This window comes from Phallusia mammillata, chromosome 8, assembly GCF_965637545.1.
Source record: "Phallusia mammillata chromosome 8, kaPhaMamm4.hap1.1, whole genome shotgun sequence".
Classification (NCBI taxonomy): Eukaryota; Metazoa; Chordata; class Ascidiacea; order Phlebobranchia; family Ascidiidae; genus Phallusia; species Phallusia mammillata.
In genome coordinates, this window is record NC_137259.1 from 9,426,432 (window position 1) to 9,440,273 (window position 13,842).

Below are 13,842 nucleotides of genomic sequence, written 5' to 3' on the forward strand. Positions count from 1 at the left end.
CAGATATTTTTGAGTGTTTTACTTGTTAATAAAACAGCTTTTTGCAATGCACTGACACAAACAGTAAAGTGTTACAACACAGAATGTGGAACATGAAACAATGCTTAGAAACAGAAATATGGCTTCAATAATTAATATTGTACAATTTAAACTTTTTCAGAAAATCGCACACATGTTTGTGGCCTTGATTTTACAGAAAAACTTTCCATGTGACATGAGATAAAATTAATTTATATTTTAGAGTCATTTTGGTCACAATATGTCTGTGTTAAAAATGGGGGACACTAAAGAAGAAAAGCGGGAAACGCAGGAAATCAACTCCAAAAGCAGAAAGGAAAGGAAAAGCAGAAAAAAGGGAAATTTATGTTTCCTAAAAGAGGGAAAAAATAATTGCAGAAAAACAGGAAAAGGGTGAAATTTCTTGTTTCTTTGGGTTTCGAAATACGGAAACAAACTTCTCGTGACAGAACTTTAAACTTCTGCCGAATCCACTTCCAACATTGAAGATTTTGTCCATGGGAGTGTTTGAAATCCTGGTAAATTGATTCTGACAGTGTGCTATTGCCATTGTTGCAACAATTATCAACTCTCATTATATGTATATCATAAGTTAGGAAATCTTTATTTCCTGGTTAAAATCAGTTGAAAGTCGTATGAAGAACAAAGTTTCAGTTGACAGTCGTATGAAGAACAAAGTTTATTATTATTATTACACAAAATTTCCCAAAAAAGCATCTTCAGTGTCTATACAGAGAGCAATAAAAGGGATTAAAATTATAAAAAAAGCTAATAGTTCCTTCACAAACTCTGAAAGCCTAACTGACTAAACTGTCTGCGAACACGCAATGAAAGATGAGAAACGCACAAAAGATAAACAAACAGCGCATTACGCATTTAAAGTTCAAACGTCCCACAAACTCATCACAGTATGCCAGGCCCATTGAAGGCGCTATACCGAATCAGCCGGTCACCAAGCATTCACCACCATATGGCAAGGCGTAGGCTAGAAAAATCTAGCCTGCGGTGGGATTCGAACCCACGACAGGAGTCTTTCCGGGACTCCCACAAACTCTTTCTAAGAGCGCATAAACCATTACTTACCTTCCTAACACCAGGAATACAAACTGGCGCCAGTTTGTTTACTTCAGTGTGTGACGTCATAATGCATATTTTTTCATTCACGGTAGTCAGACTGGAGAGACTGCATAAAAGTGCTTACCGCATCTAGTGAATTAAGTTATCTATGGTGTTGTCTGTTCCGGGTCTATATTGTGCTCCAAAACCAAACCCGTTTGCTATATTCTAAGTTCGACAGTGAGTACAGTTAAACAATTTTTTTGCCATGTTTTAATTTATTTGTTTAAAGGTTAGTCGTGAATTTTTAAGATGACTGTAAGTGGGGTTCAGTTTTTGCAGTTATCATTGAATTAGAAAGTGTATCTACCACCTTGAAAAAGAAAAAAGTCATCTAACACTTTGAAAAGTCACGATTAACCTTTATAATAAAAACCTGAATAAAAAGTTAAAACTGGGATAAAACATCTTCTATTCCAAATATGCCAAGCAGGAATAAGCAACCAAAAGAACTAATCACACTGTAAAGTTAAATGCCTCACTGAAATTCAGGCAATATTACATGCAGAACAAACAAAATTTTGCACAAGCAACAGGAATTTTGAAATACCTTAGTGATGACAACACAAGCAACAGGAATTTTGAAATACCTTAGTGATGACAATTTCAAGTTTTGGTTTCTTAACAAACCATGTGGACAGTATTTGCAACCAAGTGCAATCTTGTGTATTGATATAATGGACATGTTATGTTTCTTTAAACAGTAGCTGCTAAATTGCTTCACAGGAAATGTTTCTTAAGAATGAACATTCTACAGGGGAGATAGTAGTGACCACCAAACATATCCTGTTGTTAGAAAAGTTACTGAAACTTTTAAAGGAAAAGCCAGTTAGCCAGCAATTTCCATGAGTCTCTCATTTACAACCGCTTTGTTTCGAGTCTGTGTTACGTGTGTTTTTGTGTCACATTTTTACTGCATGTTATTGAGTTTGGCCGTCGCTGTGCAAGTAAACCAAATTCCCCAATGATACCGTCTGCTGTTTACACCCGTGTACATTATTGCGTAACAACCATTACGTCACAATGGAGTTGCTAATTAAGATTTGTATTACTTGTTTTTCTACACAAAACAATGACTAGAAAACTAGAAATGTGGCTTTTCTATATATTGCCAACTTATATTTGTCCAATAAAGGCTAAAAATTGGAGCAGCACCCCGAGAAATTTTAGGCACGAGCCGCCACTGTGCTTCACATATTTAATTTTCGCTGTGCTGCTGTTTTTTGGCAGTAATTTTAATTAGCTCATTTCACTTTTCAGAATAGGCTAGGTCTGTGTTCAGATTTTTGCCCTTATGTTAGACCAGGGGTGTGCAACCTTTGTTGCTGTAAGGCCAAATATAATTGCCAAAATTAGATCACGGGCGGCACCTGTGTATAACACAAGGTGATTTCAATTTGTTGCTAACCAAATATGCTCAACTACAAGTAAAATTCGCATTTGATTCTAGTTGCAGAAAAATAGCATTGGACGCATTAATCTGCTCAAAAACATATATTAGTTAGATTCGTTTGTCAGTACGTTTAAAATCCAAGCGTCTCTGCGGGCCGCACAACCTATTTAAGGGCCGCATTTGGCCCGCGGGCCGCAGGTTGCACACCCCGTTAGACTTTTGCACATTCTTTCGCTCTAGTTAGATTAGCCTACAGCCACATTTTAACTTTTTGTACCAAAATGCATAATTTATCTAGGCCTACTTGAATTCGCCATAGGTCAAAATTTTTGTAAAAAAAAGTTTTTTAAAAGTCAAAATTTGTTAAAATTTTCAATTTGTAGGTCAAATTTTTTTGTTTTTTAGGTCAAAAAATAATCGCCCTAATTATTACCTTCGTTCTGTGCGCTGTAAACAAAATAAAATTGATTGATTGATTGATCGTAGTTTATCACAAGGGTTGAATTTGGTATTATTAACTTAGTAAGTTTGGAGGTTAATGTTTTATTAATTTTGAACTGTATAACAGTGCCGGATTAACGGTCTGCTAGCCTGTAGGCACATTTTGTAAGTGGCCCGAAAAAATCAGGGTCGCCAACTAAAAAAATAGAATTATCAGTGTTGCCAAATCATTGACACAAAGATGGAACGTTTAATTCATCGGAAAAAAAATGAGCTATTAAGATAAATACTTATTAGTTTAGAAAATAATTCTTTGAAAACATGACTAAATTTCTACTGATTTTAAAGCGGCCTGGATTTTTGACTGGCCTGTAAGCACGTGCTTACTTTGCCCAATGGTTAATCCAGCACTGACTGTTAAACCATAGGTAAGTAATCTATGGTTAAACACTTGGAGGGTGAATCATAGTTGCAAGTCGGGCCGGGCTTTTCGGGCCGGGTTCGGGCTTAGGCATTTGTAAGAAAACGGGCCTGACTTTACGTTCCTTGTCCGCCATTGTTTTTTAAATAAAATCACTCAGCTAAGTAACAATTCTCTGGCTTTGACCTAATGCCCACCCTCCTCTAAAACGTATTGTTTACCCCATTGTCTACTATTGTTCATTGTGTTTGTTGTCTTTCTCTTTTTTCTTTCTCATCCTTTGTTGCAAGGCTTTCGTGGATAGGCCTGTCAATCAAAATTTCGGGCCTAAACGGGCTTCTCAAAAACGTTTCGGGTTCGGACCGGGCTTCGGGCTTCTACTTTCGGGTTCGGGCCTGGTTCGGGCTCAGATTTCGGGCCCGCTTGCAACTCTGGGGTGAATAAAACATTTTTTTTTATTTGTTAATAACGCCGCGGGACACGGAAAATTGCATCGCGAACCACAAGTGGCCCGCGGGCCGCGTGTTGGAGACCCCTGCTTTGAACAAACTTTAAACTTATTATTACGTCACAAATTTGTACACTTTTACCAGATTAATCTTGACCCAACATCAATCATTGTTATCATTGGGCAATATCGTAAAGTTACCCAGGCCCCATTAGGCTTTTCACATGTGCAACAATAAAATCACGTTTTGCCTATTTACAACTTGTATTGCAAAAACTAAATACAGTAATTTTAAACTTCGTTTAACACTATTTCCAGTTATAGTTTGGTTTGCAACACCTCTGATGCAAGGTTTTCAGGAACCTCTTCTTCAAAGGAAAGAGATGACTCGTAAATATGTACACTTCCATCTAAAATTAATTGGAAATTATTTCATTGGGCATCGGTTTAAGTTATTATTTTAAAATGTTGATTGAAGTTTTTACTACTTTTACACAATTTGCCCAAACCTTTCAGTTGAAATGGATATTTCATCATCAACCAAAAAATCGGATCAAATAAAATTTTTACAACTTAACTAAGCATACCATCGCTAGCGTGTTTAGATATCCCAACCTTCGGACTACCATTTTCAATGCCTTTGGCCTCCTAAAAAGGTAACGCAGAAATTCAGTACACTTACGTCTGCCTTTTTTTCAAGTCAAGTTAAGAATGTTCAACTTACTTCACCCTCCGGATCATACACATCCAACAATCTTGGTCCTGCCAAACCAATTAAAAATACCCCAACAGGCGCTGTAATGATAATGACCAAAACGGAAACTTGCAAAATCTGTGACATAAAATAAATTTAAATTTGGCATTTTTACATTAGACAATATGCCTTACAATTGTTCCCCAGTTTAGATAGTTTGCACAAGTAGTGGGCGAAGGGTATTTGTATGAATACACACATTTAGGTTCTGGTGTTGTGGTATTTAATAAAAAGGTTGTTGTGGTTTCCATGGATTCTGTTGTAGTCGCATTCTCTGAAACAATGCGCAACAATGTTATTGATTTTGACCATAAAGGGAGAGTAGTTTCGTTGAAATTTAAATTATATGAACTACCTATTGGGTCTGTGCCGTTGCATAAAGGGGGCCAGGTCAAGTCATCACAAAGTGATTTCGAATAGTCCAGTGCTGTCCCACCAATGGCTGCCTGTCAAAAGTGATGGTAAATTAAACTGAATGAAATAAATGATATGAGAGAAAACTTGACACTCATCGACAAATGAAAGCTAATAAAACTAAGGTATCATTTAGGCATACAGAAAAATAAACATACCATTGGAAAAACAAAAATCCCGGAAAGAAGGCAAAAAGCTTAAGATTATTACGTGATTTTTGTCTTACATTACATTTACAATTTTCAGTACCTGCACAGTTGCTTTTGGAATCCAGGCTATAGATGTCAAAAACTTTTCTTTGTGGGTCCACCCAAGAAACGATACCGCGTTTCCAGCAACAGTAAGTCGTATTGCAAGACAAATAATCATGCATGCAACTGCAAGGCCTATAAACATGGTGTTTCGTTATGGCAGTTGACTTTAAACTTAAAGAACAAATGATGCACTTAAAAAAATCTCAAAAACATAAAATATAAATAAAATAAAGCTGCTCACCTACAGTATGTGCTTTCATCTGGCTAAGATCAACATTAGCTCCAGTAAGGCCAAAAAGTAATGGTTGGAACAGGAACCAAAGAGCCTTATAATTATGGCCGACAGCTTCCTGCAAAATTAGCTCACATAAATTATGCAGCTTGTACACTGTACACTATAACTTTAATAATTCAAATTTAAGTCAGTTTTATGTTTTAAGTCCTCTCACCATTTGTTGCTCAGGCCATCCTATAGATCCAACAAAAGAGCATGTTAGTGTACCCAGTGTACCGGCTCCAGGAACTTCAATAATGTTGGTGGCAAAAATAAGTAACCAAGAAGTCCCAACCAATAAGATAGTTCTATCCCGCACAATGTTATGCTATCAATAGAAAATCTCGTTTACCGTTAGCATGTAACAAATGATACTGCGTCGTGTACCTGTCTTGGATCAGGAAAAATCCACATAAGCAGGCCGGTTACTATTCCGAAAGCGAATCCAAACACAATTTCAAACAATGCATTCAATAAATCGAAGCCGATTCCACCTGAGTGGCAAAGTCAAGGTTTGCTTGCTCAGAAATATTATCCATAAATGTATTTTTCGACCGTTAGGCCTTAAGTCAAAACTTTCTCTCCTCGTGCATTGGCCTCTTACACGGGTTTCTACTAATAACTAAAGTGATGCACCGATTAGGTTGGGTCGATTCAACCGATCTTCTGAAATCACGAAAACAATATTGTTTTCAAAACGATACTATTTAAAGTAATGTTAGGATTTGCTCAGTTTGAAATATGCTGTGATACGTTTTTAAGCATAAACACCGTATCGGCGCTTAAGTAAAAGATTCGATTTCGGACGATTCGCATCAAACAATTCGGCGGAAACCAAATGATCCTAAAAATGTCTGATTCGGCTATATATGTTTGGCAAACCGAAAGTTCGGTACATCACGAGTTTACTATTTTCTGTTATTACGTGAAGTGCAGATGATTAAGCCTTCGTACATTGTGTGGTAGGCCTATATTTAGGGTCCAGAGGGTTTCTCGTTTGTTTGTCCAAAAATACTACAAGAAAAATACGTAAAAGTTCAAAAAACTACCTGTTGAAAACGTGATGGTAAGAAGTATGTTAAATCCGTTGATTGCAATTATGTCATCGATTGATGCAGCCGCCATTAACAACGTAGGAACTCCGTGTGCAACCTTGTTGACAAACAAGGATTTTACTTTTTGTTACATACACTTCATTTCGTAATTATTTCTACTAACTACTTAAACTTATTGCAAACACAAGTGTACGCATAATAGATAAATAAAATTACGGTTTTAGTTCACGCAAAAGAAAACAACTTACAGAACTGATATGATCAACTGAAGGTATGTTTCAGAACAACACTTGTGCGCAATAGCCTATAAGTTATATTTCCGTTTTTTTTTACTGTACCATATATTTATCCCAAGCGTGTAAAAATGTGCTAAAAATATTTAGCTATCACCAACGATACCCAGTGCAAACTAACTAGAAATTAGGAATTTGCGCGAGTTATTTACGTGTACCCTCGCCCTTTTTGTTCGGTAGACTTGTCGGATACTTACACCCAGACCTTTGGCTTGAAACCTTATCATCGATGGAACGACACAAGCCGGGGCAACTGCACCGCATACAAATCTAGAATATACAATTAATATAGCTGGTACCTAGCACGCGTTGCAATGACAAAATAAATATCATACCCCAGCATAAATGACCACAACCACGGTAGATCAAGTATAAGATGAGAAAAGATTCCGTAAGCGATGGCTTCGGTTAAACATGGAGAAAATGCGAGACGGGGAACAACCGTTTTTAGTTTCCTCATCATCTATAAGTATATTTTTAAGAATAAACTTTTTCAGGATCGGTCGGTTCTTTATCTAGTCATGAAGTAAGATTGCGCTAAACATCGTAAATTAGTTATACAGAGAGGCATAATAATTGCATCACTTATAAACAAAAGCAATTAAACGGGGTACAGAAGAGTCACATGGGTACCTGAGAACGAAGGGGTTAATCAAAAACTTGTAATAGTTTGTTGCAGAGATTTGCATTGTATGCATGATCACACATTTTGATATATTTTAGTCACATTTCAGCTTCTATATCACTGCTGTAAACCGGCTAAAAATACGGGTCACTACATCAACCACCAGAGTAAGCAGAGTGCATTACAGCACTGGCTTATACAATCGTGAGTCTTGCTCTTTGTCGTGCTGGTATTTGGTGCGTGATCAAGATAAACTATAGCCCGAATGCGTGATTTTGGTATAGCAACTATTGGTTATAGGCCTAGTGATGATAATTTGGTTCACGTTTTTGGCTTATTTTAAAAATAGTTTGATTACCATGAAGGTTCCAAGGGGATATGAACTCCACGGTAAAAAACATTCAAAACTACCAATACAAACATACCTCTTTGTCTACTTCCACTCCAGCTTCACCCAAAATAATACCAAGTGCCATTTGTCTTAATGTAAAGGACCAGTCTGGATCTATTTCTTTTGCCACACTTATACCCGGAACATTTCTCAGAATTATGCCCATAAAAAGAGATGCTAAAATGAAACAAGTTGTTCATGCTTTTCTCCAGTGCGGACAATGTAGCTGTGTTGTTAAGGCGACGCAAGCAATTTTTATTGTTTTTTTAGTATACTACTGATATAATTGCACAAAATTGCTGCCGAAAACTGATTGGACACAGTAGGCTACATTACCGAGCAGAGGTGGTAGATTCGGTAATCCAAATGGCAAGGGAATGAGGACAATCAATGTTTCAGTAACAATTCCAAAAATAAACACCATTAAAACTCCTAAACAGAAACACAACTTGTACTACATTTTACTCAAAACAGACAAAGTAACTGCCAAGAAATAGAACTATTTCTTTTTATAATAAAGCTATATTTTCAGATATAAACAGATTTCAACTTACCAAACAGATTTCCACCCGGAAGGGCGAAACGTCCTCCTAAGGCAGTTATTGACCAGAAAAACGCCCAAAACAAAATGGCCATTAACACTAAAAAAAAGTAAGATGCTTAAGCATTTAACAATGGTGTTTCAATAAATATTACAAGATATTTTTTCTTACCTCTGCTGCCTACACGCCTCAAACCTATGATTAATTCCTCTTCGGACTCACAGCCACATTGTGTTCCCCAAAACAATGCGCATTTCCCGAGTAGTTTATCACCGTTCAGTCCACATCCTAACAAACAAAATATAGTCAGCCGAAGAAATTATATTGAACAAATTTTGCTCCGTTATTGTTGGTACAACAAATTCTAAAGGATTTATAAATACACATCTGTTTGACTGCATTGAGTTAAAAAGTGATTTGATTTTAAAGCCCCGACTAAACATTGTAATAATAATAACTTACAAAAATATGGAATGTTTTTACAAAAGACTTTTTTTAAATAATATGTCAAAAATCTAAACATTGGCCCATAAAACGTCATCTGCAAATTTCGATTGCGTTACCCGGTTCATTGTCGCCTTCAATTGGATCTTTAGTTTCATGTTGACTTCCTTTGTGCATGTGATAGAAGTGCTCTTCGCCCCCTTCTGAATTTTCCGATGACTTCGGAGGGTAAAACACAGGTAGTTCTTGTTCTTATCCACAAAAGTAAAAAGACACTTTTACTAGGTGCAGTATGACCCTTGTTTCCGATTTAGATAATTTAGAACAAACACATTTGGAAATGTTATTTTCTCATTTAGTTTACTTAGAACTCGGAGGATCTTTCATATTACGATGTAGCTAAATCAGAACGGAAATGCCTTTCTAATTTTGCACTGAAGTGGGAGATAAGTCGGAACTTTGTATTAAATAGCGGCATTGCTCTTTTTTTGCTGAAAGGACAATAAAACACCAGGAACATTTTTAAAAATATTAAAAAACTGGACCGATAAATACGGTTAGGCCTTCACATCAGCACTGCAATACCAAAGCGAACTACAAAATGTGGAAGAACTGAAAAGTTTAAACAATAAACAGTGTTTGCGTCTAGAGCAGTGGTTCTCAAACTGGGGTCCGTGGTCCGTTAGGCAATTTTGGGGGGACTGCGAAAAGGTTGAAGTACTTCTATAATCTTATTTGGCGTCAGTTTGTGCCACTGAATCAGTTTAAATTAATCGAAGTAGAATTAAGAATCTACTGTCTCCATTGCTAAACAATAGCCTTTATTGCATGACAACTAAGAAAAATGCAATTGTTCGCGCACAATCATAATGTTTTTGTCTTGTCTGTGATGTCCAGTGTTTTTTAAGGTGTTTTGGTTTCTCCAGCGGTTTCCCAAAATTTGGAAATGGCTATTTTTTGGTATTTAAATGAAACACTTGCGGTCTCTTAAAACTACTTAGCGGTCACCCAAACCAAACCTTAAAAAAACCCTGGTGATGTCAGATGCAGTCTTCGGATCATTGTTATGCGCAATTTTGCATAACTAACTAATCCTGCAATCAAGTTTCGTTTTTCTGAAATACACATCCAGGCTTGAAGAACGCGAGACCTCGAAATAAAGGCAAAGGGACCGTTTTGGAAAAAAAATGAAAAAGTTTGAAAATCACTGGTCTAGAGTTTGACAATTACAAAAGTAACAATAAAATGACTTACTTTGACTGTCGAGATCTGAGTAGTTGTCACTGTAATGAAAATTCTTGTTTTAATTAATCACAAAATTAGATTGCAAACATGTCAGTATTACTACCGAACTAAAAAATAGATAGGAAAAAGGCAGTGATTCCCAAATTGTTCCCTCGTGTACCACTTGAAGGTTTGATACAGTGTTTGTATGCCAGCTGTATTTAAAAAATCTGTTCGCGCAACACTTCTATCCAGAAAATTAACTGCGGTACAACAGTTTTGTCGTGAAACCAGGGCTCTTTGTTGCGTCATGAACGTGAACAACACAAACAAAATGAAGCTTTGGCACAAGCATAATGGTAAAATTCATGCTGATTCTATGATTTTGTATTTCCTCCTGTCAACTAAAGTAAGCGCCCGATAAGGGCTTCAGTTTGGAAACCACGAGAACAAAGATAACAGTTTTTCATATTTGAAAGTATTCTTTAAAAATTGTTTTCTTTAAAATTTCTCTTACAGATACATTTTAAAATTATTAAAACGTACAAAGGTTGACCGTGAACTAGCTTATATTTACTATTTAAGTAAAAAGCAATAGTTACCTGTGAACAAAACCTTCGTTCGTTACGCCAAAATTGCTCTTGTCCATATTAGCCATTGTGATTGTTCGTTTGACAACTGCTGTCTTGGTTGTTTGTTATCACCTGTATGTAAGACTTTCCGTGCATTTTATATGGTCCTATTGACTTTAGGATATTTTGGGTTCATTAAGTTGCTGCGATATAAGATGTTTCCAAGTTACCTCTATATTGGTTAGTAAACAGGCAACCGCTCCCAACTGTTGTCACGTTGATGAGTTCTGCTTTTAATTATTAGAAAATATTTGTTGTTGCAGTTACGATACGGGCTACGGCGGTAGACCTACGTGTTATGTAATGTAAATAAAGATTACGTGCAAATAAAACGATCCCATAAAACTCCCGTATTGTAGAATACTAATGCTTCATGCCTGGTACCATTTGGACCACAGGTGGTATCATTATACGTTTCGTAGTTGTTTACTCTAAGTTATAAGGGTTGGCCCGATACCCGGTTTTTAATCCACGAAAAAGCACTGTGACCTGATCCGACACTTCCCTGAAAGACTTTTTGGATGCGGCCCGCGAAGTAACTTTCTGCGTTTTACTCATGCGGAATACCCTGTCAAAGTGAGTTTACAATCACTATCCATTAGTGCAGTGGTTCTCAAAGTGTGCGTCGCGACGCCCTGGTGCGTCGTTTCAATTTTCCAAGGGCGTCGCAGAATATTTCCGTTTCGTGACTGAACTCAGTTTATCTCATAAAAATGAGGTTTCAGTGCGGTTAACGTATCTACGTCCAAATACTTTTTGCGTAGAGTGCGGATTGGCGTAAATTTACCTCAAAAGTTTTTGATAAAAAACGCGGCTGTCCGTTAATGTACGTCGAGACCAAACAGTACAAGCAGCAAGTACGTGATAGGCGCGTGTCTGGGGCGACGCTTGGCGGGCATTAAACTTGATTATGTGAACGGAGTCTTCATAACAATGTAACAAAGGCGACTTTTCTAGCAAAGGCTTGAGGTAGTTATAACGTATAATTGTTAGCTAAAGTTTTGAGTGATTATTGTGCATGAGTTGCAGCAGTACATTTTTGTGCATCAGTTTATATTGTTCGTAAGTTAAAACATTAGTTTCATTGTAATTCGTTATTGATGCTGTTGAGACCTTGCAGCAGACAAGACAATGCAATTGTGCGCGATAATTGAAACAATTGACAATTGCCGGTCGCACTAAAAGTGTTGAGTGCAGTTTTATAACTTTGTCGAAAAACAGTTAGGCTAAAATTGTTCTCTAAGTGCTGTTTAATAGATTTAAATTAACTGTTTATTGATTTATTGAAGTTTCCTCATTACCTTTTATTTGCTGGTGCGTCGCAAGTCCAGAAAACTTTTCCAGATGCGTCGCAACAAAAAAAGTTTGAGAACCACTGCATTAGTGGCATATGCAACGTTTTAATGAGATAATCGAAATGAGTTTAGAATCAGCAATTACGATGTTGCGTTACTGCATGTATGCCATTGTTTTCACAAGAGCGATAAAGCACAGTTATTTCCTTCACTCTGCTACGCTGTAGAGCAGGGCTTTTTTGATCGCGACCCCTTTTAATCTCTTTAAATTTTCCGCGACCCTTCACGGATAATATGATAGATCAGGGGTGGGGAACCTGCGGCCTTCGATGCCAGAATACAATTTAGGATGTTGATAATACACATTGCACCAGGCACTAAAAACGTATTGTTTTTAAGAAATGTACTTTTTTACCTTTTTTCAACATTTCTATTTGATTGGTTCTAGGGCAGCGGTTTTCAAACTAGAGCCAAATGGTTGTGTACTGGTACACAGCGATTTCCGTAGGACTACCAAGAGACCAAGGTTCTACGATCTTACTTGTGTTGCAAAAGAACAATTGTTTGCGCATAATCAAATGTCTAGAACTCGTCTGTGATGTCACAAGCTGCTCTTAGATTGATATTGGCAAACAAGCGAGTTTCTATTTTAATAAAATCCTGAATGGTGTAGTGAGGAATTTTATTTAGCTTGGACCGTAAGTCCAATAGCACATCGACCAGTCTGTAAGTCAAAAAGTTTAAACACCTCTGTCCTTGGCCTGGGAAAGAGTCTGTGCGGCCATGGGCGTCGGCAGCGGGGGGCAAGAGGGGCGCGTGCCCTGTTGTTACATCTGATAAGGTTCGTGTATGTAAATCCTACTTCCGTTAAAGTATTTTCCAACCTACCACATACTTCAGTCTTCAGTGATAGTTAAAATTGTGTTATTTGCACTACTTTGCTACATTGGGATTGGCAAGAATGAAAAATCATCACTGTCAGATGATTTTTGTTCTGAAATACCGTTTATCGAACGGCGATGTGACGATAGTATTGCCCTCCCCTGTATTTTTTCCTGCGGACGCCCATGTGTGCGGCCTAAACGAGTGTCGATAAATCGTTTGGCGGCCTTCACAAACAAAAAGGTTCCCCACCCCTGTGATAGACAATGCAAAAAATACGTTTGTTGTATTTATTGAAACGCCTAATTCGAGCGAAAACTAAAAACAACCTACTGGTACTCGGAGTCTACTACTTCACACGTCCAAACACCGATACCCTGGGTCGTGCTAGGGTGCTGCGGAGCTGCAGCACCCCCTAGATATTTTTACTTAAAATTCCCACCACAACATTACAGATAACTTTCATGATACTTTTTTTTTTATTCTAAAGTATAATTTTTATAAGTAAAATTTCCGCCTTGATCGGCATTTTTTTCATTTAAAAAAAAATTATGGCATTAATATGTTATCTATGGTGGCACTGCAGCTCCAGTTTCATGACGTTTTGCACTTGTGCGCATGCGCACTTGGGAAAGCTACATGCCGGGCGAAATAGGCGACAGGGTGCTGCGGCTCGCGCAGCTCCACCAATCACGCAGCGTGTGAACCGGCCTGTAGTTCAGTGTTGTCTGTTCCGGGTTTACTGTGCTACAAAACCAAACCCGTTTGCTATATTCTTAAGTTCGACAGTGAGTACAGTTAAATAATTATTTTGTCATCTTTTAATTTATTCTTTGAAGGTTAGTCGTGGTTTTTTTAAGATGACTGTAAGTGGGCTTTAGTTTTTGCAGTGATCATTGAATTAAAAAGGGTGAAAAAAAGTGTAT

The 13,842-nt window shown here is 37.3% G+C and overlaps 1 protein-coding gene across 1 annotated transcript; it reads right to left on the reverse strand.

Annotated features, from left to right (window-relative positions):
• Positions 1-4,082: 4,082 nt before the first annotated feature.
• LOC145204761 (sodium/hydrogen exchanger 9B2-like) lies at positions 4,083-10,765 on the reverse strand. Its single transcript, XM_080077358.1, has 19 exons — positions 10,710-10,765; positions 10,138-10,166; positions 9,003-9,134; positions 8,611-8,727; positions 8,452-8,538; positions 8,234-8,329; positions 7,932-8,074; positions 7,217-7,344; positions 7,079-7,151; positions 6,583-6,685; positions 5,921-6,027; positions 5,709-5,861; positions 5,501-5,609; positions 5,255-5,391; positions 4,947-5,037; positions 4,726-4,865; positions 4,562-4,669; positions 4,425-4,485; positions 4,083-4,247 (listed from the first exon to the last, which is right to left on the reverse strand). The coding sequence occupies exons 1-19, from the start codon at positions 10,763-10,765 to the stop codon at positions 4,156-4,158; spliced, it is 1,962 nt and encodes a 653-aa protein (XP_079933484.1). The 3' UTR covers positions 4,083-4,155.
• Between the last annotated feature and the right edge of the window lie 3,077 nt (positions 10,766-13,842).